This window comes from Ammospiza caudacuta, chromosome 21, assembly GCF_027887145.1.
Source record: "Ammospiza caudacuta isolate bAmmCau1 chromosome 21, bAmmCau1.pri, whole genome shotgun sequence".
Lineage (NCBI taxonomy): Eukaryota > Metazoa > Chordata > Aves > Passeriformes > Passerellidae > Ammospiza > Ammospiza caudacuta.
Window position 1 is genome coordinate 719,006 of NC_080613.1, and position 25,995 is coordinate 745,000.

The following is a 25,995-nucleotide window of genomic DNA, read 5'->3' on the forward strand; positions in this document are numbered from 1 at the left end:
CGGGAGGCGCCGGAGCAGCGCCGGGCACAGGAGCGGGGTCGAGGCGCCCACGGCGGGGCCGCCTCGGGTTCGGCTCGGCGCCCTCGCCGCTCACGGAGCTCCCGGTCCGGTCCCGGGGTTAAATCCCGCGGTCACACCGCCCCGGCATGTCTTTCACACACCGTCTGACGGTAACACGGCAGCGCGGGCGCTCCGGGGCCGCGGGGGCCGTGCGGGGGGACCCCCGCGCCCTTTCACGGCGCTCCCGCCGCCTCAGGAGCCGCCGGGTGCCCCCGGCCCCGCGGGGCTCCCCCGGCCCGGCCCGGCCCCCGCCCCCGGCGGCGTGAGGGGCGCCGGGCCCGGCGCGGCGCAGGCGGGAGCGCTAAGATGGCTGCGGCGGCGGCGGCGCGGGCGGCCCGTACCTGTTTTCTCCTTGATCTCGCAGAGGACGCTGAACAGGGCGGGTTTCATCCTGTGGCAGTTCAGGGCGTGTTTCCTGCAAGAGAGCACAGGACAAGCGGTTAGCGCCGGGCTCCAGCAACATGGCGCCTTCCCCAGCCCCGCGCTGGGGCCGCTCGCCCCCCGGCCGGGGGTCCCGGGGCCGCGGGCAGCGAGGGCCGGCCGGAACCTCCCTCATCCCGCTTCGCTTTCATGCGGAATTATCTTTGTGCAAACACCGCCCGAACGAGGGGGAAAAACCACCCCCCTCGTCCCCGTCCTGCGATATTAGAACTGATTTATTAAGGAGATTGGGGAGGGGGGGGGGGAGGTGTACAGAGTTAACATTGTTTTTGTATTTATTGTGATTTAATACAGCCAGGGTTTGGTTTGGGTTTTATTCACACACACACACCCTCTCCTGCAGCAATATCTGGTCAGATTTATAATTCATCTGCTGCCACTTTGAGACAAGAAAAGAAAGAAAGAGGCAAAGTTGTACTTTGAGGGATGGCCGGACAGACAGACGGATGGACGGCGGCGCAAAGGCCGGTATCCACCGGACAGTGTCCAGCGGGAACGGCAGGGACCAGCCACAGCCTCCCGCGCCACAGTGACGGCAGAACCATCGCACACTTCTACATTTATCATATCTATTTTTTTTTTAAGGAAAGAAATCATTAAATAGCAACTTGGCTCTGCCTTGGCTGCTGGTAAATTTCTTACGGCCCCAAGAAGTTGCTCTTAATTGTGAGACTCCGGGTCTCTGCAGAGGAGCAGGAAGGAGAGAAACAAAAACCACACACACACACCAAAAATAATTTAAAAAATAATAATATTAATAATAATTTTTTTAAAAGACAAGGTTTAATTAGACAAAACCAACTTTGCTTGTGCCTCATCCAGGCTTTGGTCAGTGATGGTCATGATCTGATGGAGGATGTCGCCGATGTCCTGCTTCCTGCCGTCGCCGTCAGCCCCTTCGTGTCCGTGGGGAGGCGGCAGGGCCATGCCCCCCTGCACCGAGTGCCCGGCCAGGTTCACGCCGGCCAGAGTCTGCAGCATCCTGGACTGATCGTCCATGGCTCCGGGCCGGGCCGCGCTCCGGGCGGTCACGGCAGCGCCTGCCCCGCTCAGTCCCAGTGCCGCGCTCCTGACCGCGCTCTGCACACACACCACGAAAAAAGGAAAAAAAAAAAAAAAAAGCCAAACAAAACAATAACAAAAAATGTAGTATTTGTGTTTTGACCGGATCTCAGCTGTTTATTCCACTCTCTTCTCCTTCCCAGGGCAGTAAATCACTCTCTTCTTTAGTTACAATCTTCTTTCATCATCATCATATTGGTGCCTCGGATAAATGAGCTGAGCAGATTTCGGTGAGGCTTTCCTGGTACAATCTTCCTCCAAAGCTTTTTTTTTCCTTATTTATTTTTATTGTTGCTTTTTATGTCTTTCCCCACTTGTCCAAAAATCTTCTTTGCAAAAAGGCAAAATTAAAAAAAAAAATTAAATACAAAATCAAAAAAACTCGCTTTCAAATCCTTCAGAAGTTGGGAGGGTGCAAACAGCAAAAACCACAACAAACCAGCGAACACCCCCACCCCCAAACTGCAACATAAAAAAGCCAAGAAAACACAATCACAGAGGGAAAAAAAAAATTAATCGCCCTCCCCCCCAAATAACAAACGATCCCAAGTCTGTGCACGGGGGTGAGACAGCAGCAATCAAAAGTTTGAACTTGTGCAAAGAAAAGAGCGGAAATAACGGGGAAAGAACTGTAAAAAAATTAATTACACACTCTCTGCAAAGCAATGTGCAAAAATATCGGCCCGCCGGAATTTATGAGCCCCGCGCCCGGTGCCCGCGCGTGTTTTATGTTGTTTGATGGCCGCTCCGGTGAGGGATTGACAGGCTGCCAACGCCACTCACTCACCGCAGACGTGTCACCCTGTGAAGGAGCCGAGCGGCGCGCGAGAGGGAGCGGAGCGCCGGCCCCGCCCCGCCCGCCGGCCCCGCCCCGCCCGGGCCTGGCCCCGCCCCGCCGGGCGGTCCCACCGCCCCGCCCCGCCCCGCCTCGCGCGGGGCCCCGCCCGCCCCGGTCCGCGCGCGCGGCCCTCCCGCCGGGCCCAGCGGCGCCCGCGCTCCCGGGGCGGGCGGGAGGCGGTGGCCTCGTGCAGGAGCGACGGGCGCGGCGGCCAATCGTTGTGCGGGAGAGAGAGAGCTGCCGGCGGCATTGGCCAATCAGCGCGCGCAGGATGGTGTCGTGCCCGCCCGCCCCGCCTCGGGCTCCGCCCCCGCCCGAGGAACTTGTGATTGGGCCGTTCGAAAGGCGGCGTGGGCGGGGCGAGCGGCACAGGCCCCGCCTCCGTTGCCGTGGTGACGGCGGCCCGGGCCCGCGCGGTCCCGCCGGGCCAGGCCCGGTGCCTCCGAATTCCCGGGGGAGGCCGGGCCCGCCCCGGGCCGGCAGCTGCGCCCGTGCGATGGAGCCCCGGTGCCTCCCGAGCTCCCGGGGGCCGGGCAAGGCCGGGCCCGCCCCGGGGCCGGCAGCTGCGCCCGTGCGATGGAGCCCCCGCGCAGGATGAAGGGTCCCGGGCCGGTGTGCCGCGGCCCGTGATTTGAGCGTGTCCCCGCGGAGGAGCTGCGGGACAGAACAGGAGCCTTTGGCACAGCCCACGGCTCGGGCCGTGCGTTACCGGCGTCATTGCAAATTATCTTTTTGTAAATCTGCACAGAACCGCGGAAATGGGAAGAGAATAAAGCACAGGCACCCAGGGTAATTACGAGTTCATTCTCTTAAGAGGTTCCCTGTAGGTCGCTGCCACCCCTCCTCAGGCTGTCCTCCCGTGGGACACTGCCCCGTTCGCTCCAAATTCCTTCAGCCTGGTCCGCTTTGCGCACACTTTGGGTGGTGTCTAACACAGCTGCCCCCACGGAGGCCTCGTCGGGAAGGCTGCTGTAGGTGCGATGGACAGTCACAGCGGCACTTAAACGATCCGCAATGTGCTGAATGTGCTCTGTCTGTGACGGACGATCTCAGTGGAGCGTGCCCAAACTCATCCTCTAACCTTCCTGGTGCTCTGGCTCATTCCTCAGGCTTGGCTCCCCCAGTCCCGGCTGGCATCACCATCCCACGCCGTCACTGGAACACCTTCACCAACTGGCCAGGGTCAGGTGTGGCTGGTGCAGATGGAGATGGCTCCTGGTCAACAAATCTGTGCTCTCACTGTCCCCCCGTGCAATTAGTGAATTCATTCACATTTCAATTACTTTACATCTTAATTCTCCACCATTGTCTGTCTTGAGCCAGTGAGTTTTCAGGGTTATCCAGTTTTACTAAGAATGCTACCCCAAAGGCATTTTAAATTGGTATTATTGTGATTATTTCACCAACGCATTTGCAAACAGGAGAGGGCTCCCTGGCCCCTGCAGGGACCTGCTGGCCTCACCACATCAGCGGAAAGCTGCTGTTCTGGGTGATTTTTTGTACTGTTTTAGGAGGCTGAGTCCAGTCACTCCAGAGCTTTGGAGTGACTCAGGCACCTCCCTGAGATGCTCTGTGCTGGGGCAGCTCCAGCTCCTGCCCTACTCTGCAGTGCCAGTCACTGATACCTGCTCCTCACAGGCCCTTGGTGGCACTTGTGCCACGCTGTCCACTGTCCCTCTCAAAGGCAGCTGCTGAGACTTCCGCGTTAGCCTTTCCTCAGGGATTAATTAACAAGTGTCCTTACTTCCACAGGAAATTGCAGAGCCTGCACCAGCAAGTCTGGAAAGGCGGCAGGGATACACGGCCAGGCACAGGAACCCTGGGAACAGCTGCAGCTCCGGGAGGCCGGCGGTGTGGCTGGGCACCCCTGCTCGCCCTGGCAGCCGTGTGGACACAGCCCCGGAGCCCGGGGTGACCCAGGGCCGCTGCTCACGGCCTGGGGCACGGGCAGCGCTCGGTCCCTGCCCCGGGCAGCAGCGACCGGGTGTGGGGTTCATCCCCTTGTGTGGTACACCGAGCGCTACCGGCACGGTGCTTTTATTGGAAATAAAACTGGTGCGGTCCCCGTGAGAAAAGCCTCCTGTGTGTGGCCGTGCGGCACCGGTGAGCGCCGCGGGGGTGTCTCGGTACCGACCCGGGCACCAGGGGCGGGGCGGCCGTGCCCGCCGGAGCCCGTGTCCCACAGCCGTGCGGCCGCACCGCCTCGGGCCGGGCCGCTCCCCGCCGCCGGTTCCGCCGGTGCCGCCGCCCCGCCCGTTCCGCGCCGTCATTTCCGCGGCCGCGGCGCTTCCGGGTCGCGCGCGGCCCCGCGCCCGTTCCGCCGGACCCGGACCCGGAAGCGGCTGCGCGGCCCCGCGGCGGCGGCGGCGGCGCCGGTAAGTGCGGGGCGGGGGGGCGGCCGGGGCCGGGCTGCCCGCGCTGTCAGCCCCTCGCGGGCCCCGCGGGATGCTGTGACCGGCGGCGGCGGCGGCTGCCAGCCTGCCCGGGACGCGGCTCGGGGCACCGGGGCTCCCCGGGCGCGTCTGCCGGCGGCGGGGCGGGAGCAGCGCGGGGCGGGGCGGGCGGAGCGGGGCAGGCGAGCGGCGGCAGCGACGGGTGGCGGGGCCAGGTGAGTGCGGTGCAGCGGCGGGACCGGCGGGGAGCCCGGGATGCCCCGGGGGAGCGGGACGCACGCGGCACCGGCCGGTGCCGGTCACTCCATCCCGGTCCCGTGACATGCGTCCCGGTCACACGGCCCGTGCCCGTGTCCCGGCCGCACCGAGGGCTCTGCCCGCCCCGCGGCTCCCGGCGGCGCTTTGGGCAGCGTCACGCCCAAATGCCGGTGTGCACGGGGCTCCCGGCTCTGCACCTGCCTGCGGTGCCGGGAGCACGCCGGGCAGCGGGAACGGTGTCCGGGACACCCAGCAATGTGTGATTTCTGTGCTAGTGAAGTTTGGAAATTGACTGAACAGAGATGCCGAGCTTGGATATCCCGAGTGTTCTGGACGGTTTTAGGCGTCGGGGGATTATCAGGTAGATGCAAGACTGGGAATTAGACTCTCGGTTACTTTTCCAAATTCAGAACAGCTCCATTCACGGACACTTTTTTAGGTTAGATTAAAAATAAATTGAGATCAGCATGTACGTATAGACTTGTACAGAAATAACTGAAGCAGGGAGAACCAGTTTAGTCAATTTCTGTATCAATCGTGTTTCAGGTCTTTGTTGTAACACCCTTTCCTCATCGGTTAGTTAAATTTTCACCCGATTGCAACAAGTAACAAATTTAAAATAACAAATAACGAATATTAAAATAACAAGTAACGGCTACATTCTTGTTATGCATTTCCTTTGGATCACTGAAGGCCTCTGCAGGTGAAGCAGCCTGGCACAGGGATCTGTGTTCTGTAGCACGAAATTTTCCCGACCATTCGAAGCTGTGAGCATGAAAAGCACACACCTGTACAGAGAGGTCAGTTATGGCAACAAATGGTACAGCACAGGAGCAGCATGCTGGTCACAGCCCCGTGCAGGAGCTGCCCATTCCCATATGGCCACTGTTTTTGGAGATCACACAGTCACTGAGGTTGGAAAAAACCTCTGAGATCATCGAGTCCGGCCTCTGACTCACCAGCACCTTGTCAGCCAGGCCAGAGCACTGACTGCCACCTCCAGTCATTCCTTGAGCACCTCAGGGTGGGGATTGCACCCCCTCCCAGGGCAGCCCCTTCCAGCCCGGACAGCCCTTTGTGTGAGGAAATTCCTTCTGGGATCCACAATTCATTCTGGCATCCGAGGGCAAGTGACACTGGCTGAGAAATGGGCATGCAGCTCAGCTGTCTTCATTTGTTCCCGTTTGGAGACCCTGTCCCGCACCTGGGACTCTGCCTAACACTGGGGACCCTGTCTGGCACCTGGGGACCCTGTCTGGCACCTGGGGACCCTGTCCCACACCCCACACCTGGGGACCCTGTCCCACACCTGGGGACCTGTCCCACACCTGGGGACCCTGTCCCACACCCCACACCTGGGGACCCTGTCCCACACCTGGGGACCCTGTCCCACACCCCGCACCTGGGGACCTGTCCCACACCTGGGGACCTGTCCCACACCCCACACCTGGGGACCCTGTCCCGCACCTGGGGACCTGTCCCACACCCCGCACCTGGGGACCCTGTCTGGCACCTGGGGACCCTGTCTGGCACCTGGGGACCTGTCCCACACCTGGGGACCTGTCCCACACCCGGGGACCCTGTCCCACACCCCGCACCTGGGGACCCTGTCCGGCACCTGGGGACCCTGTCCCACACCTGGGGACCTGTCCCACACCTGGGGACCCTGTCCCACACCTGGGGACCTGTCCCACACCCCACACCTGGGGACCCTGTCCCACACCTGGGGACCTGTCCCACACCCCGCACCTGGGGACCTGTCCCACACCTGGGGACCCTGTCCCACACCCCACACCTGGGAACCCTGTCCCACACCTGGGGACCTGTCCCACACCCCACACCTGGGGACCCTGTCCCACACCCCGCACCTGGGGACCTGTCCCACACCTGGGGACCTGTCCCACACCCCACACCTGGGGACCCTGTCCCGCACCTGGGACCCGCCGTGCAGGGAGGGGCTGCCTCAGGCGTTGTAGCAGAGTTCTCCAGGGCGTTTCTGTTAGTGCACAGTTTCTGTTAGAGCACACAGACTCCAGGCTGTAAAGTTTTGATGTTAACCCTGTGTGTGTGTGAGCTGAGGGGCTCCATCAAACTGTGGTGCCTTGTTGTTCACTGTCTGCCAGCTCAGTTTCGTATCCCAGACAGCACAAGGGCAATCCCTACCTTGTTTGCTTATTGCCTGAGAAGTGCTGTATCTAAATCCATTACCCTGAGAGCAAAACAAAGCTCCTTGAATATGTTTTGTGTGCTCTTGAAAGAGACAGACCCAAAATTAAAAGCCAGAGGAGCAGGGGATTCATCTTTTGCTGAAGAAATGTGAATCTGTCCAGTTCCATTTGATGTAAAGTCCCAAAGGGGCTGAAGGTCTCAGGCATTTTTAAGTAGGTCTGATCATCATGAGCGTTTCTTAAGTCAGAAGCAGCTTGCATGCTGCTATATTTAAAAAATAAGATTACGATCATGTTTTTAATGCAATAAAAATATTTACATGCAGTTGGAAGTGGAATGGCAACAACGTAAAGAAAGTGACCAGGGCCAAAGTGTTTGTTTTGGCAGGTGCTGCTGTTTAGGGCACCCCGTGCCTGGCAGTGCCCGACCCTCCTGGTGCTGCTGCAGAGCTGTGCCATGGCTGTGCTGAGCCCCTGGGCTGGCTGCACCCTCATCGTGTCCCCAGGCTCTGTCCTGGCTCCAGGCAAGGCAGCCTCTGTCAGCCTGGGGACCTCTGTGTGTGTAAAACCCAAACTTCTCAGTAGCAAACAGGCTAAAAGGTAAAATGGTGAAGCTTCCTGGTTCAGTTATTTTTTAAAATTGAAGCTTGTATTGATGTTTATGAAATTTATTAGGTTTTTTAGGCTCTTGAATATCATCCTGAGAATTGCGAAAATAGCAGCTCTAGTCTGATATTTGAGCACTGTGCTTTCATTCTCCACTCTACAACAAGATATCTTATTTATCACAGAATCCCAGCGTGGTTTGATATCCCATCCATCCCTGCCCTCTGGCAGAGGAAGCCATTCCCGTGTCCCGTCCCTCCATGCCCTGTATGTGGTGTCTCTCCATCTTTGCTGTGGACTCCCTTCAGGTGCTGAAGGCTGCATTAGGTCCCTCCTGGGCCCTCTCCAGGCTGAGCAATCCCCATTCTCTCAGCCCTTCCTCAGAGCAGAGGTGCTCCATCCCTCTGATCATTTTTGTGGCCTCCTCCAGACCCACTCCAGCAGGTTGATGGCCTTTAGGAATGTTCAAGCTCAGCAAATTGTCTTTAAAGCATTCTAGGCATATGAGTGACAGAAAGTGTTCCATGGAAAAGCACCTTTGTTGAAGTGTTCCTTCCCAGTTTTCTGTGTAAAGTCCATCAGCTTCACCTTCTCCTGGACAGGGGCTGCTGCTCGCCTGGAAAAGAGTGTTCAGCAGGAATAAAAGTGAAATGAGTGCTCTGTGTTATTTACAAGGCCCTCTGGTTTTGTTTTGTTAGTTCAAAGCCAGCAGCAATTAAGCCTCAGTCATGAGCTCAGCTGTTTTCCCTGCGCAGCGATTCTCCCACACGCGAGCTGTGAAATTGGGTCAGGGGGTTCGGGGTGGTGGGTCCGCCCCGAGTGGCTCTGCAGCCGTGCTGTGTGTCTGGGACCCTGCAGCCCGCAGGAGGAACCCATCTCCGTCAGGGACGTTGAAATGGAGAGGGGTTTGGCCGTGTTCAGGGAGCAGAGCCGGGCAGGAGCGGCGCTGGGAGCGCTGGATCCGGCGTTCAGCGCAATATCTGAATGAAAAATGACAACACTTTGTCATCTGTTCAAATTGATATTGCACTCTCGGCTGTGACAGCTGAAAAGGCCCACAGGTGCCATATAAAGAGGTGACCATGTTGTCATATTTCATTTAGGCATCCCTCTGCAAAGCCATAATTACCTAATTAGGTTGTTAATTAGGAGATTAGCATTTCGCTATATTGATAGAATGCTCTTTGCAGGCACGAGTCTAGATACAGATTTGTCTGCCCTAATTTATAATCTCTGCATTTTTTATACTTATTTATTTGCTTAAAATCTTGATGCAAGATTTCTCAGGTTAGCAGAGAATCAACTTATCTACAATTAAACAAATATTTGAGAATACCAGGAAAGAGAAGAGTGAATACTTCCCATACATAGCCCAATATTTTCTCCCCCCTCTAAAGCTCAGTAATTAAAATATTGGAATTGGTGTTATTTGCATCCTGATTAGTGTGACAACAGAAGTATAGCCAAATTCTAAGCAATTCAAAAATACAGAGCAAGTGCCAGATTGATTTACAGGTCTGGAAATGAACAAATAATTTGTTAGAAGTTGTGTGTAATGTGGTGTTTGCTCATCATAACTTCCCAATTCCAGTCTCTCTTGTGAGAGAGCTTCTTTATATGACTGTAAATGATTATTTCCTTTTTAATGATAGGACCGGAGTGTGAGTGACAGCTTCTGCAGATAAGTATTCACTCTTAAATGCACTTGAGCTTTTGCTGAAACATAAACTTGAATGTTCGTATATTTCAGTTCACTTTCCTTTATCCTGCATGCCCAGGACCTGTCTGTGTTTGAGGGGGTTGATTATTTTTGCTGCTGCAAATGCAGATAACCAGAACCATTTCATGTGCAATTGCAGACAGAAGTTGACTGGGAAATTATTTCATGGAACCTGAATCATAAATTTTGAAGTATGTTCGTGCCGTCCTGTTCCTGCTTATATGACGCTGGGGGAAAAATCAATTTTTAATTCTAATCTGCCTATCTTTTTCATTAGTTTTTAAAGATCACTTTGAAGAGCTACAGTCAAGGAGGTGTTTGAGTACAGGGACTGTGGAAGCCCTTGAATGATAACATGACCTGCAGTGTATACAATTTTCCCAGCTTGCTGTGTTTTGAGTTTGTTAGCAATTGTCTTGGATCCAAATTGTACCTTCCACAAATTGTGTCTTTGGAATACTTTTGTTTACTTTGAACAGGGCTTTAATTGTTTATTACTTCCTTAAGGAGGATAGTCAATTTAAACAATATAAAACAAACAAACAAAAAACCAAAAACAAGCTACAGCTTTGCAGAACATGAGGAAAGAAGGTTTTTCTCCCCCTACTTCTTACTTTTATAATTTGGAGAGGAAGGTACATTGCAGGAATTGGCTTGAGAGTTTTGTGGAGAATTTGGAACTGCTTTTAGCCCTTTTTACTGGAGAACTCTTAAAACCATTCCATTAAAATTGGTGAAACTTCAAAGTTGTAGCTCTTTCCTGCAGCAGAACATTTTTAGTTGCTGACAGCTTTCTCTGATTTTATTGTTTCTTGCAGCTTGCTTAGAGGTCTGTGTATTTCAAAGCATAAAAGGCAAAAATACCAACGTGAAGAAAATATTTCCTGGAAGATGCCACGGAAAAGGGGCATCTGGCTTGTCATTTTAGAGACATGTCCTGCAGTCAGAGATGTGCTGGTGGCACCACAGGGCTTTTGGTGGAGCTGGAGGGGTCTGACCTGGAGCCTGCGGCCTTTTGGGGACTGGCACAGGGTGTGAAAGTGCCTGCTGGCTCTTGGGGTCACCTCACCAAGAGAAATCCGTATTTCTGCTGGGAAACGTGTCAGGAGCTGCAGGAGGGAGCAGGCTGGGGCAGAGGGTGGCGCAGAGGGCCCTGCCCCGCTGCTGGCAGCTGTGCAGGTGAGACACGGCTCTCTGCAGGTGTGGGGCAGTGCCAGGAGCAGCCCCTTGTGCTGGGCAGTGCCAGCCTGGCGCTGTGTCAGATTGCACTGTGCTCATTTAACAAACCCAGAGATCCATTCTGAAATAGCTGCCTTTCCCCAAGTGAGGAGAGCTGCTCTCAGCATTTTTCACGCTCAAGGTCAAACGTTCCCCTGCAGCCAGCAGCGAGCAGGGCTGGCAGTGGCTGCAGTGCCCCCGTGGCTGGGTGCAGCACGGGGCTGGCTCCAGCTGTGCCTGCTGCTGTCTGCCTGACGCCGCGGATGGATGGGAGCGTGGCAGCCGTGAGCTTCAGCCTGTCCTTGCCCCTCATCTCACACTGCTCTGCTATCTCGTTGTCACCTCGGGTAGGTTAACGTGCAGATACCGTCGCTGTGTGGGGCGTTGGTGGGGGAACGGGAAAGCCAGAAATCTTTATTAAATAATTGCAGATACCATCCCTGTGTGGGGCGTTGGTGGGGGAACGGGAAAGCCAGAAATCTTTATTAAATAATTGCAGCGCATGGAGCAAGCAGGAGGGTCACAGGAACAGTTCACATGTTGTGATGATGGAGTTGCCTCCCGAAATTCAGCTGTGTTCAGCTGTGTGTTCAAGGTACAGCCTGCGTGGCTGCAGATCCTTTTCCAAGACCTTTGTGTCACCTCCTGGCAGCGGAGTCGTTTGTTAGCGTTCCTCGTTGTGCCGGGGTTATGAATGAGCCTGATCTGCATAAAGCCCTGCTTGCCTGCCTGGGAGAGCCCATCCCTGCCATAAATATAGCCGTGGGGAGCTGCAGGAGCGGCGCTGCTGGGAGAAATAGTGCGCTGAGATGCAGCTGTCTGCTGCTGCCACGGAGTGCCCGTGAGTCCTGGCAGGGCCTTCAGCCTCCTGATGGTGCAGTTTGACATTTTGGGGACGCTCTGTGCCTGCCCCAGGCCGAGGGGGCTGTGCCCCCAGGGCAGGGCAGAGTCACAGCACTGGGGCCAAGAAGGGCAGAGGGAGCGTTCGTCCCTGGCTGCTGGTCAGACAGCGTGCACACAGATAGGTAGGTGAGTAATAAAGATGAGGAGAAAGTGAAGATCTCTGTCCACCTGTGTGCTGACCACAGGTGTTTGCCAATCAGTACATCATTCAATCCCAGCCTGTGTATCCTGTTGTACAGAAATGCCAAACTCTAACATTTTGGAGATTTCACATTGCTCTCTTCAGTTTTAGTGTTTGCACAGAGTATGTTTGACAGCTGCCTGCATAGTGCTTTATTCGGTTGTAGAATATTATCTGTATAGCACAAGTATTAGAAGAACATACATTTTTTGTTTATGATGAAAGAATGTCTAAGGTGCTGGTGCTTAGAAGGTCCCTGAATCCTGTTAAATTTGGCTCCTCCATGAGGATGTGGTGATGGTGTGTGGGTGTAGGAGTGCAGAAGGGGTGTGCTGGCAGATCTCAGCAGATCTAGACATTGATTTTGGGTCTGTGATTTTGCTGGAACCTTCAAGGTGTTTGTGTAAAGGTTTGCAAAACTGAACATTGCTTCTTTGAGTTCTTCTCTCTCACTGGAAGTCGCTGTTCCTCAGGGTGGGTCTGTGCCTTTTTCAACAGGAGAACTGGTTAGAATTCTGGAGACGACAACTATTAACTATGGCATCAAAACCTGAACTGAATTTGGGGTCTGACCTTTCTTTTTTTGTTTTTTGAAGTATATATACTGCTCAGAGAGTTTCCAATTAGCTTTAATGTGTTGACAAATAAGCTTTAATGTACGTTTTTGAAAATTCCAAAGAGGAGGAAATAAAAATACGTTTGTGTAAAACTTGTGTAGAATTTCCAGCACTTCCTCAGCGTTCAGGTCTATGGGAGAGGCAGTTGCAGATGTACAGTTTGGAAGAAGCTTGGCTGATTTAGCACACCACTGTTAATGGCAGAAGTCGGGGTGCAGGGTATAAAGGTAAAACTCGCATCTGCTGTTACATGTTGTTAACTCCCTCAGCAGACATTAAATCATTTCAAGTACAATAATAGTGTGGGAGGTAAATTAACTAACCATTAACAATCTTATAAATACACAATTAACATGCCAACATTTATATGACACATTGATGGGGCAGCAGTAATTTTTGATTGGGAGTTTGCAGACCTTTCCGACGCCTGAGGCTGCTGCTTATTTAAACAAGTTTTTGCCAATTGCAGGTACACGTAGCTTTTACTAATCAGTGAGTAGAAATAATTCAGTTTAAAGAACATTCTCAACGTGTATTTTGCCATGTCCATGAGCTGTGCTTGGCTGTGTCTGTGTTTTCCAGGCCCCAGGGTGCTGGTCACGCTGGTGCAGGGTCAGAGCCCTGGGCACATCAGTCCTTTGGGTGGCACATTTGCCTTGTGGCCTCTCCCTTGGAGGCCAGTGAGAGCTCCCTCAGGAGCAGCCCTGCTCACTTTGATGGAAAGAGTCAGAAATTAAAGCAGAGTGTGCAGTTGTGGTGCTCTGGAGCCTCTGGAGATCCCATCCAAATCCCCACCCCATGCAGGGCCAGCAAAGCTCCAGGCTGTGTCCAGCTGGGCTCTGAGTGTCTCCAAGGATCCTGCTGGAGTGAATTTCACTGATAGCAGAATTTATGGTTCTGGAACGAGCCTGCCTGGTCCTTTCTGTCCCTTCCCTCTGTTAAAGTATCCCAGGAGAAGGCCAGCTGCCTCTAGCAGATTTTCATGGGAAGTGGCTTTGTGTGATTTAAGCAGCAGTTTTGCAAGCAGCAAGGACAGGAGATTGCTGGTGTTTCTGAGTTCAAAATCCCAAACACACACATGCAGCTCTATAAAGTGTTTTCCTCTGGTTAGAAAAGCAGTGGGATTTCAACCTTCTGGAATTTACACGTAGTCTTGCCCTGTGTGTGAGCTCAGACCGAGTCCCCTCAGGTGGAGGTGTCCCCAGGGCTCCTGCTGCTGCTCGCTGATGGACTTGCTGCATGATCAGGAATAATTTTTTGTTTTTCCTTTTTAGGTTATTTTCAGCAGGTAATTTTTTGATCCAGCTCAGCCCACAGCTCCAGTGCCAGCTTTGGGAGATGGTGGAATTCCTGGAGCAGGTCAGGCAGGGCACGGAGCTGCCCCTTTCAGAGTCAGCCCGGGCTTGAATTAGATTGGCATCACTACAAAGCCACAGCTACAGAAAAATCAGATAACAATGTGAGCGTGGTTTGGGTTTTGTGGTTTGGGGTTTTTTCCTTTTCCGTTTTGCCCTCTGCTTTGTTTCAAAAGGCCACTTGAGTGCTCTGAATGAAATATTTTAGGTAAGTGGCAATTACTGTTCTTAGAGTGCTTCAGAGCTCAGGCGTGTGGTATTTGGTCACAGAGCTTTCTGTGTTACAGCAGTTGCCCTGTGTGAAGCACCATGCAGCAGCAGATGTTCAATATTCTGCCCTGAGACACTAATCTCTTCATGTTTAAAGCTTTTCCTGGAAATACAAAACCTGAAGAGAGTCTGTAATAAGGCACTCAAAAAGTTAGTGTGTAGATGCAGAAGCAAAACAGAAACACAGTTGAGATGGGTGAAAAGAAATCCAAAACCCTGTTGGCTTTGTAAATGGATTAGTTGAAGTAGGCAGATGTTTCTGCTCTGGATTCTCCTGCCATCCTCCTGCGTGCAGCACTGTGGGGTGTTTAGCCTTGCAGCAGCCATGTGGGGTGCTGGGACCTGTCTGTGGGTATCTCTGGTGTCCTGCCGTCCTCCAAACCCCCTGCTCCTTAAGAGGATCTCAGCAGCCAGTGTGGCACAAGTGAAGTGGAGCAGAGTCAAACAGCCTGCCCTGAGTCAGTCGGGGTTTGCGCGTCCCACACAGCCCTTTGGGGATGGGGGTTTGAGCTGTTTGTGTTTGCTCCTGCAACGCCGTGTGCGCTCTTTCCAGGTACGTGTGTCCATGACGCGAGATGGAGAGGAGATAGTACGGTGAGGGCGTGCCTTGAGGCAGGATGGCTTTCCTGGACAACCCCACCATCATCCTGGCGCACATCCGGCAGTCGCACGTGACCAGCGATGACACGGGCATGTGTGAGATGGTCCTCATCGACCACGACGTGGACCTGGAGAAGTTCCACCCCTCCTCAGCCTGCGGGGACAGCGGGGCCGAGCCCCAGGGCAGCAATGGGGACACTCAGGGCTACGTCTACTCCCAATCCGTGGACATTACCTCAAGCTGGGACTTTGGGATCAGGCGCCGGTCGAACACAGGTGCGTGGGGTCTGCAGCAGCTCAGCCCCAGCCTCCCTGGGCCTCCCTGGCAGGACAGACCGGAGCAGGACCAGCCTGGTGCCTGTCAGACTCCCTTTGGAGTGCTCAGGCCCTTTTAGACAAGGATACATAATGATTCAGTTACTTCAGCGTGCTGTCAGCTGAGCCTTAATTGCTGTTTTACCTGTTCCTGTGCAGGAGAGCATTGAGGTAGTCAGTTTTATATATTAAAAAAAAATTCAAATTGTGGAGACATCAAATCCAAATCCAAAGTACATGAACAGTCTTTGATATCTCTATTGTTACTGTCTAGAGGGGTGTTAACTTTTGAACAGGATAGTTATTTTCTGAGAAAAAATCTGCCTAGTGAGGCATCAAATGTATTTGTTATAAAAGAGAGGAATGAAGTTTGATGTGAGCCAACAAAGGGAATGATTTGTCTGTATTTTGTCTCTTAAAGTTTTATTTCTGAGAAAAACCTTGAGCTAGGGTTTAAGGTACCAAATCAGGAAGTCTAAGGGTGAACACCTTTACAAAATACACTCTTTTTGTCATGGCTGGCAGAAAGCTCTCCCATGTGGTGTTTCATACAGGGGACATCCAGACTTCTACTTAGACCTGAGGAATATTATGAGCAGGAGTTCTGTAAGGTAAAATACAGATGAGAAGGTTGGTGTACAGTGGTCAGTACTGACCTCTTTTTTCTGTGTCTGTATAATATTTTTAACATGATTTCTGCAGGTATTATAACACCACCTAGAGCCCAGAAAGCACCTCTGTGCTCTGCTTCACCAGGAAAACGTGTGTGCTGTTGGAGGTGCTGCAATGCCTTTCACAAGGAGGAATTTGTGAGAGGCTCCAGAAAAGCCAGGACGCTGAGGCTCAGCTCAGGGCTGACCATTAATGAAACCACAGCTGCCTTTGGGCAGCCACCAGAGTTTTGGTTTTTCACACCCAAAACTGTCACTGGCTGCCTGTGACAGCGACCCCTCCATAATTCACATTTCTGGCAGGTGCTGGCCATTCCCTCTGGTTTGGCACAGTGAAATGGTCATTCCTGACCAGCTCCACGTGGAGGAACAGGAGGGGCTCAGGGGAGGTGCTGACTGTGCTCTTGGACATTTTGACAGGGGATGGAAATATCAAACAGATAAAAACATGCATTATCTTGTTTCTAGTCAATGGTTTTTCCTTAGTCCTTTCTTTACCTGTTAATCTAACAGATTATATTTTCTGATATTAAAATATTATTTATTTATATTTTCTGATAGCTCATTTGGAAAGAAAGGGCTTTGGAAGGTAATTTTGAGTTACAGTGTGGGCAGTAACTGGTACAAATGTGGAGCTTTTCTTTCAGAATAAACTATCTATGCTACAACAGTGTTTTCCCAATATTTAAACTTATGAGAAGGGATATTTTTCTTATTTCATTAAGAGGAAACTACCTAGAGGTATTCAGGTTCTAGCATTGTGTTGTTAATGGCAGATACTTATCAAAGTCCCCATTTGTGCTTGTACCTTAAACTGCTTGCTGCAGCTGTTAAACTTCAAAGGAATATTTTTTTATCAGTTCTCGCATTGACAGTAGTTATGGGGGAAAAAAAATTACTTCCTTGTCCACAATTCAGTTCAAAGACCTAAATGTAAAAGAATAATAACAGAAGGGACAGAAAATATTTATTAATGTTTTTTAATTGCTGGAAAGGCTCAGGGAACTCCACTTGTATCCAAAAACTGTCAGAGTAATTTAGCATTTTAGAATCTCTTCTACAAACCCATTTTAGTTAATGAATTATCTCAATGCATCAAAATTGCTAATATGTCCAGCAAATTGTTTCCTTTGGGGATCAGCACTGTTAGTTCTACTTCCCAGTCTGATCTGCTTATTTTGAGTGGACAACATCAGTGGTTTCTTGGGGTCATTGTCTCGGGTGCCTTCCATCAGGTTTTTTCCCCAAGGAAGTCCTACAGTTAACAAAAAAGGTGATTTAAGTTGTCTGGTACCCTGGGCTGAAAGTTCTTTGGTACCAGAACTGTTTGGGGCTTTTTTTCCCAACCATATTTTGAAGATGGAGTCAAAATATATGTAAAGAAATATTATATTCATTTTAGGATTTGACTAATGTTGTGAAGATACAAATCATTTATTTTACTACCTATAAACTGTTTCAGCCTACTGAAGAAAAAGCTGTGCTAATTTATATCGCTTTGACATTTTATAATTTTCATGATTTTTAGATAAAGGATTTTATATTTAAAACTTTAATAGTCTAGTCTGAGTTCATTTATCTTTAATTTTTGAAACGGGTAGAGTAATTCATAACAGTAATTTTATTCCTGTAATGTAATATTCACTTCAGTTCATTTGTGCATTAAAATTCCTTTAAGACCGTTATTAATGATTTATATAATGAAATGTCATATTAATCACAGAAGTTTTCACATTTTATTATTCTCTTCCATGTTAATACTATCTTTATGATCTCTATTAATGTTTTATATCCTCTAATTTCAATTATAAATCAAGAACATTTTCATGTTTTTGTTGGTATTTGCTTTTCAGGGGTGCCACCTTTAAAATTTTATGACTTTTCCCCCTACATATGCAGTATAAAACATCTTTATTCATATAAAGGTAGTTAATTATGTCTTTGTTTATAGTAAACTTTCATTGACAAACTTATAGTTGTAATATTTCTTTTCAAGCTCAGAGACTAGAACGTCTGCGGAAAGAGAGACAAAATCAAATAAAATGCAAAAACGTTCAGTGGAAAGACAGAAATACTTCTTGCTCAGGTAAAAGAAAATATCTCTTCTTTTCCTACTGTTTTTATTCCTGCCAGTGATGGTTACAACATCTGCAGTTTGTAATTTTCCCCTAGGGTTTCACAGCACAGAGGAAATGTCAATTCTTTGTGCTGTTCCAGGTGCCAGCCCTGGCCAGGGCACTCAGGGGTTAACAGAGCAGAGCAGAGGAGAAGTGCTGGGCAGCCAGTTTGGGTTATGGGTTATGGGGTGGGCTCTGCACCCCTGAGGCATCCCTGGCCCAAATCCATTCCCAAAAATTCCCCAATTTTATTCCCAAAAAATCCCCAAATCCATTCCCAAAAAATCCCCAATTTTATTCCCAAAAAATCCCCAAATCCATTCCCAAAAAAATCCCAAAAAATCCCCAAATCCATTCCCAAAAAATCCCCAATTTTATTCCCAGGAAATCCCCAAATCCATTCCCAAAAATCCCTAAATCAGGTCACCGTGTCTGTGCCCCCGGGGGCGCACAGGGGCCCTGGTGGCACCGTGGGGACAGCAGTGGCTCTGCCCAGGTCTCTGCAGCGCCAGGGTCTCCAGGGCACTTCCCAGCCACTTCCAGCAGTGTTTGGTGCCATGGAGGATTTTGTAGAGTTTACTTGTATTGACTATTTTTGTAGCTACTTCTTTAGATAAGGTGCAAATCCCAAGAAATAAAGGGTATATGTGTGATCTGCTTAAATGCAAGCGTTATAAACGCTGCCTTGGCTTATCTCGCCTTTCCTTGCTAAAACTATTATCGCTGATTTCTCAAAATATATTAAATTCTATTTTTGTTAATTATATAATTAAGTATTTGTGGCTGGATGTTCTACATAGTTTAAATTGTAATATATGAAATTACAAATCTGTCTCCATTTTCCTATTTTAGAGCTCAAGCTAGTTTCTATTTCTGTTGTGTTTGACAGACATTCAAACCTTTGTATGGTCTGTCATGCCTGCTTCTTTCAAAATTTGTGTATATCTTAATGAGGTCCCTCTGTAATCTCCCTTTTTTGCCTAATTCCTCCTCTCTCCGTGGCTGTCATTTGCAGAACGTTCTCCAGCACTCTAATGTCTTTTCAGAGGAGTGAACAAAGCTGCTCACACGAGCAGCACAGCCACACTAATCCTTAATTCAGTGTTCAGCTGTGTTGGATACCCCTGTTAATGCATTCTGAAATGTTTTTGCCTTTCTCCTTCTGTAAGCAGAGTTGTAGGTTTTAAAGGTTAATCTACCATAACCTCCACCTCTTTGCTGAGTATTTTATAGCACTTGGCTGGTGATGATGCAGATCCTCCTGTGTCTCCTGCACTCTGAGGGTTCCTGTGCAGCTCCTGGGGCTCTGTGCTCAATCCCCTTTTCCCCCGTGTGTCCCCAGCAGCCACATTTGTCCCCTCTGAGGAATGGGCAGGCAAATGGGTCCGTCCCTGCCTGCTGCAGAGCAGATTTAAATAAAAATAAACAAGTTCCACAAAAGCTCCAGGCTCAGGGCTGCTGGCAGAGCTGGTTTTCCTTTCCTTCTGTGCTTGGCCACTGAGATCTGAGTGCTTCTCTCCTGCTGGCATGAGCAACACGGCAGCAAGGAGAAGGAGGAGCCCTTCAGGATGTCCTTTGTACCTTTACACCTGACATTCCTCCATCAGGATATCCTCTGCAACCTTTGCATCTTACATTCTGTACCTTTTCACCTTACATTCCTCCATCAGGATATCCTCTGGACCTTTGCATCTTACATTCCTTCATTTCAGAGCATATAAAATGCAAATTAACAACGTGTCAAGGAAATCCTTCCAAGGTCTTGCATTCAGCCCATGCTGACATGCAAGACCTAAATTTTTATCTAGCTGTAGATAAAAACTTGATTTTTCACTTGTACAAGTAAAACCATTGAATTGGATCCCAGTGCCCAAGAATTATCAGTTAAAGGCAATACTCCAATACAATGCTTTAGATTTTTTAAAAAAATTAAGTGCAAGTGCTTGTTGAAAAACCAAAACAAGCTAATGGAGTTAAAGTGGCCACATTGAAAGGGATTAAATCAAGCTTTTTTGGCTAATTGCAGCCTCTCACAAGCCCGCTGGGGATCTCTCAGTGCCAGTATTTAGCACCTCTGCCAACTGCCTGAATTTTAAGGCAATCTGCTGATAAAAATAAATGGAGCTTTTGACTAGTTATCATTTGACAAGTTTTAATTTTGCACTCTAAGAAATGAACCAAGTCCCTGCAGATCAAGTGCGAGGCCATTCCCTCCTGGGAGCAGTTCCATCTCCCTGGAGGAGCAGGATGTGGATGTGGGAGATGTGGGGACCCGAGGGCAGGGGAGCTGGGCTGGGCTCTGGGCAGGGATGGATGGATGGGGGATGGATGGATGGATGGATGGATGGATGGATGGATGGATGGATGATGGATGGGGGATGGATGGATGGGGGATGGATGGATGGATGGATGGATGGATGGATGGATGGATGGATGGATGGATGGGGGATGGATGGATGGATGAATGGATGGATGGGGGATGGATGGATGGATGGATGGATGGATGGATGGATGATGGATGGATGGGTGGATGGATGGGGGATGGATGGATGGATGATGGATGGATGATGGATGGATGGGGGATGGATGGATGGATGGATGGATGGATGGATGATGGATGGATGGGGGATGGATGGATGGATGGATGGATGGATGGATGGATGGATGGATGGATGGATGGATGGGGGATGGATGATGGATGGATGGATGGGGGATGGATGATGGATGGGTGGGGGATGGATGGATGATGGATGGATGGGGGATGGATGGATGATGGATGGATGGAGGGATGGATGGATGGATGGATGGACGGACGGACGGACGGATGGATGGACGGACGGACGGACGGATGGATGGATGGATGGATGGATGGAGGCTGGGGTTCTGGTTCCTGGAGCAGCTGTGGGGAACCTTGGCCAGCTTCAGTCACAGCTCCCTGCAGATGAGAGCCCTTGGAACTGATGTGCTGACACACCCAGGCTCTGTCCTGATTTCATAGTGCCCTTGTAACACAAGTCCTATTTTCTAGGGTTTTTTAAAGTAAATTGGAAGTTGAGCTGCTGTTGGAAGTTCAGCTGTACACTTTCTTCACATAAAAAGGCTTTTATGAGCCTTCTCAGACCATACAGACACCTCCTGAACTTGCATCCCCTTTGTTTTTAGAAAGCTTTTTTGTTTTTATTGTTCAGACTGTTGATCTGGAATGGTGGTTTCAGGTTGGACTTTTTGATGAGGGGAGGCCATATCCATTCCCCCATGAGGAGTGGCACGTGCAGAGCTGATCCTGTGGCACGGGTGGTGCCAGGCTGCAGCTGGCAGGGTGTCACTGCAGGGCAGGGCTGCTGTGCCCCGTGCTGCAGGCTCAGTGCCAGCTCTGCTGCTCCTGGGGCAGCAGCTCCTTCCCTTCCTGTTCCCTGCTCCTTTAGGAGAAGGTGGGCAAGCAGAGAGGCCAGGAATGTGCCATTCTCCTCATTGTTATCTGACTCAGCTGCGTCTCACACTGATCAGTTCTGTTCTCTGTGCAGGAAAAGCTCACCTTTTTCTCAGCCTAAACAGGAGCATCACTCAGGCTTCTTAATGGTTTCATGTCTTTGGGCTATGAAAGAGTGGTGGTAGATCCTGCCCCGCTGAAGCATTTGTAGGTTTATTTATTTGATTTTGTGCTCCCTGGTATGATGTTATCTCTGTGTGGTGAGCAGCAGCCTCTGTACATCTCCTCACACCATGCCTCTAATCTCTTTTCTGACCTGCAGCGGAGGAGCTGAGCTCACTGTTTGAAAAGAAGAATTTTAGGGTGAAATCCCCATGTTCTGGGAAGCAGTCCATCCTCTCTGTGAGACTGGAGCAGTGCCCACTGCAGCTCAACAACCCCTTCAATGAGTACTCCAAATTCGATGGCAAGGTGAGCACGGGGGGCTCTGCCAGGGGTGCCACACACTGCCCCTGGGCTGTGCCAGGGGTGCCACACACTGCCCCTGAGCTGTGCCAGGGGTGCCACACACTGCCCCTGAGTTGTGCCAGGGTGCCACACACTGCTCCTGGGCTGTGCCAGGGGTGCCACACACTGCCCCTGGGCTGTGCCAGGGGTGCCACACACTGCCCCTGAGCTGTGCCAGGGGTGCCACACACTGCCCCTGAGCTGTGCCAGGGGTGCCACACACTGCCCCTGAGTTGTGCCAGGGGTGCCACACACTGCCCCTGGGCTGTGCCAAGGGTGCCACACACTGCCCCTGAGCTGTGCCAGGGGTGCCACACACTGCCCCTGGGCTGTGCCAGGCACTGCTCCTGGGCTCTGCCAGGGGTGCCACACACTGCCCCTGGGCTGTGCCAGGCACTGCCCCTGGGCTGTGCCAGGGTGCCAGGCACTGCTCCTGGGCTGTGACTTGTGCAGTCTCCACCTGGGCTCTAGAGTGGCTCTCAGGTGTGGTGCTTATCTAGAAACAAGCAAATGCAGTGGTTCCAGGTTCAGCAGAGCCATTTCTGTGTTTCCATTACAACATTCTGGACTGGGAATGAGCTTCTCTCCCGTGCTGTTTCCTCCCCCAGCAGGTCAGTGAGGGGCACCTTGGTTGTGACAGAGTCCTGGCGCATCCCTCTAGAGTTACCTTTGTGTAAATGATAGATTATTTTGCATCTAAAAAAACCCAAAACTTTGACAGATGACAGACAGATGTGTTCTGTCTGTCCACATCACAGCCCTTGCTGAATATTCCATGAGTCATGTCTTTGTCCTCAGTGCTCTACTGAGAGTGGGAGAGCCGTGGTCTGTTCTGAGGGTGGGAGACTGAGGTATCAGCAGGTAGCATCCAAGGCACAAAGAAGCACTGATCCCTGTGTTTCTGCACTAGTGCTGATTTGTGTGACGCAGGGAGGAGATTGGCTGCAAACCTGGCAGGTTGTGGGGTTCAGGAGATGGATCTGATATGGCTCAGACTGGGGGATAAATGTCTTCCCTGAACTCCACATTGTCAGGTATTCTTCTCTTTCATCAACTCTAAAAACTGAAATATAAACAGTGGTGTGATGGATCATTGTCATATTGTTCCAAAACAAGTATAAATACTCCACAGATCTGTTTCCTACTGGATTTGTTTGTGGAATCTCCTGTGGGAGGATGGAGTTTGAGCTTCATTACCATCGTGATGGAAGAATTTCATATTCTGTTAGGTGTTCCTGAAGTGGAAAGTCAGATCCATAATTCCACTGACATTTCTAGGAGGATCTGGAATATTTGGGAAACGGTAACCTTCGGACCATGAAGTTCACATGCAAAAGCTCCTCTTTGGGATTTTATATTTATTAGCATGTGGCAATTAGTGCTAACTCAGGTTTTCAGGATTCCTGGCCTCCTTTATGAGTGACAGCAGCACTTTCATGCTGACAGCACCAAGAGGCCTTTTTTCCAAACTCTGCGTTTGTTGTTCTTGTGCCGTGAAATTTCAGTTGGGCAAACATTTAAACGAGCTCTCATGTCATGTATAGGAGAAGTAAAAGTCAAATACTTCTTTATTAAGAGAATTCTGTTATAATTCAGTCAGAAACTTGAGATACTTCAGCATTTTTCCCTCCCTCTTTGGTAATCCAAGCTAACCTTTACTGTATAAATTGTAGTTGTCTATAATGCACATGTTAATTTTCACCTATTGAGTCAGGTACCTTTAGCAGGTGTTGGTTCCACTGGAGCCAGGTTGCACTCTGCCTGTCAGTTTGAGAGGGTAAGGAAATACCTCAGTGTCACTCAGCTGTGATTTGCAGGGTCTGATATCAAATATCTCAGATTCGATCTTCAAATCAAAATGCCTTCTTTACAATCCAAAATAATTGAATGTGCATTTTGTTAAGCATAATCTCACTTTGTTAATTTTAACACCATTGTTTCTGTTACTCTGGTAGGGTATCAATAGTTTGCATATAAAGTTTATTCTCTATGGCTCTCAATGTATTATCTAGTTTAATGCTTGGCTAACCATCTGAGGTATAGAAGAAACATAACTCCAGTTGTGAGTTATTTTACTTCAATTGTCATGTATTTTCAGTCAGGAAAAACACTAAAAATCATCAAGCTTTTAAAAATTATTTTTAATGACAAATCATATGTCTTGTATTTATATTTATTGATAATAGATGAACAGTATTTCACAGAAATATAATTCTTTCAGGGAATAGTGCATGACTTATTTACATAATTAACAGAGCTGTGTATCTCTGGGGGAAATGGTACATAATTGGGATGGGGGGGTGAGGAGGGGCTGGGGGCCTAATTAAGCATGTCTTAAAAACACCCTACTTAATTATGTGCTTACTCAGAGGGTCACAGTGGCTCTCAGATCTTTAGGGTTGTAGCCAGGCCTTTGGTTTGTCCATAGTGCAGGTTTGGGGTTGTTCAGTGTCACTCCTGGTCTGTACCCAGGAGCTCAGGGGCTCTGTCCTTGTGTGTGCTCCTGCTCCTGCCTGGGCTCCCCTGACCAGGTCTGAAATGCCCCAAACCCTCCTGGGCTCCCCCTGATCAGGTGTGAACCCCCACAAACCCTCCTGGGCTCCCCTGACCAGGTCTGAAATGCCCCAAACCCTCCTGGGCTCACCCTGACCAGGTGTGAACCCCCACAAACCCTCCTGGGCTCCCCTGGCCAGGTCTGAACCCCCACAAACCCTCCTGGGCTCCCCCTGATCAGGTGTGAGCTCCCACAAACCCTCCTGGGCTCCCTCTGATCAGGTGTGAACCCCCACAAACCCTCCTGGGCTCCCCTGGCCAGGTCTGAACCCCCACAAACCCTCCTGGGCTCCCCTGGCCAGGTCTAAAATGCCCCAAACCCTCCTGGGCTCCCTCTGATCAGGTGTGAACCCCCACAAACCCTCCTGGGCTCACCCTGATCAGGTCTGAAATGCCCCAAACCCTCCTGGGCTCACCCTGATCAGGTGTGAACCCCCACAAACCCTCCTGGGCTCCCCTTCCCTGCCCCCTGTGCTGTGCCCAGCCCAGCAGCTCGCCCAGAGCCTGGCACGGGCTGTGCTGCCAGCCTGGGCACTGCTCACATCTTGCAGGTGTTTCCTGCCAGATTTAGTGTCTCTTTCATAACCACTTCTGTGATTTTATGAAATAGTAAAATTTTAAAGCGCTCTAATTTCTTCCTGTCCTGATCACTTCATTAATTATCAAAACAGCAGAGAATATGGCTTGTGAAATACAGCTGCAGGGAGGCATTCTAAGCAGCTCAGGAATCCACACAACTGCCCCACCGCTACCCAGGACAGATTTGTGGTTTTCTGTACATTGTAAAACTTCAGCTCTTAACAGAAGTCACACACACAGTAACTACTCTCAACTCTTTCTTCAAGTTTTTCCCTAAATAGTTAAAGTAAACCTCAGCTCTCGACCTGTTTTCATCTTTTGCAAAGCACACGGGTTGTACTTCTTGGTTAATAAATCTTATATACTCTTTCTAAGAATTTTCTAGTGAAAGAACCTTTAGTTCTTTGTAATTCCTTCAGGTGTCATTGGAATAGAAAATTACTTGGAGACATAAGAAATCACTGGCCAAATTGATTTATTTTGTCTGCATGCAAACTAAATTATCACACATTTGATAAATAAATTTGTGTATATTTCTGTCTACAGGACTGGAAAATCAAGTTATGACAGTTAAGTGTTCCAACTTGCTGAGTTTTAATAATGTTGTGGGGAAAGATTCGGTGCAAGACAGAGCTGAAGGTGCTGTGCAGGTGGCACAGGTGGCACAGGTGGCACGGGTGGCACAGAGGAGGGTGGTGGTGGCTCCTGGTAGGGGCTCTGCTGAGATTCGGGGCTCAGGCAGGACAGGTGCACAGGAGATCAAAAATGGAAGGGAGGAATTTTCTGGCTCTGGAGTGAACCTGGGTTATGAGGCCAAAAGCCTTTCCTACAGGCAGACCAGATGTTCTCAAGATAATTTTATTTCTGCTTTCATGACTTGCTGCAAATGGAATTAGAAGGAAGTTTGGCTTTTCTGCTCTTAGGGAGTTCTCTGGTCTTTGCTTGACTACTGGAGATAATTTAACTGAACATTGATCAATGTAATTTTTGGGTGGACAAATGCTAAAAATCCTTTGGTGAGGAATGTGCCTCTCTGTAGTGCCACAAGGTTTCTCGTGGCTAATTTTGGTAATGGGTTAAAAAACAACAATTTCTCATGTAGCAACTGTTTTAAAAATGATGCTGTAGCAAGC

At 50.2% G+C, this 25,995-nt stretch overlaps 2 protein-coding genes across 8 annotated transcripts in view; one reads left to right on the plus strand and one right to left on the minus strand.

The window, feature by feature from the left end:
• Positions 1-2,426, minus strand: part of PBX3 (PBX homeobox 3) — a 102,890-nt gene extending 100,464 nt beyond the window's left edge. Inside the window, exons 1-3 of one of the 3 annotated variants that reach the window (XM_058818224.1) lie at positions 2,351-2,426; positions 1,304-1,889; positions 402-475 (exon numbers count right to left, since the gene is read on the minus strand). In XM_058818224.1, the coding sequence (XP_058674207.1) occupies positions 402-475; positions 1,304-1,500 (271 nt within the window). In that variant the 5' untranslated portion in view covers positions 1,501-1,889; positions 2,351-2,426. Of the gene's footprint in view, positions 1-401; positions 476-1,303; positions 2,154-2,215; positions 2,289-2,350 lie in introns of those variants that run through there. The other 2 variants (XM_058818223.1, XM_058818225.1) reach the window with 2 other exon arrangements.
• A 2,325-nt stretch (positions 2,427-4,751) lies between these two features.
• MAPKAP1 (MAPK associated protein 1) overlaps positions 4,752-25,995 on the plus strand; it is an 82,778-nt gene continuing 61,534 nt past the window's right edge. The window contains exons 1-5 of one of the 5 annotated variants that reach the window (XM_058818218.1): positions 4,752-4,776; positions 13,740-13,924; positions 14,644-14,966; positions 17,673-17,762; positions 21,546-21,694. In XM_058818218.1, coding sequence (XP_058674201.1) covers positions 14,708-14,966; positions 17,673-17,762; positions 21,546-21,694 — 498 coding nt within the window. In that variant the 5' untranslated portion in view covers positions 4,752-4,776; positions 13,740-13,924; positions 14,644-14,707. Of the gene's footprint in view, positions 4,777-13,739; positions 13,925-14,643; positions 14,967-17,672; positions 17,763-21,545; positions 21,695-25,995 lie in introns of those variants that run through there. The other 4 variants (XM_058818214.1, XM_058818216.1, XM_058818215.1 and 1 more) reach the window with 4 other exon arrangements.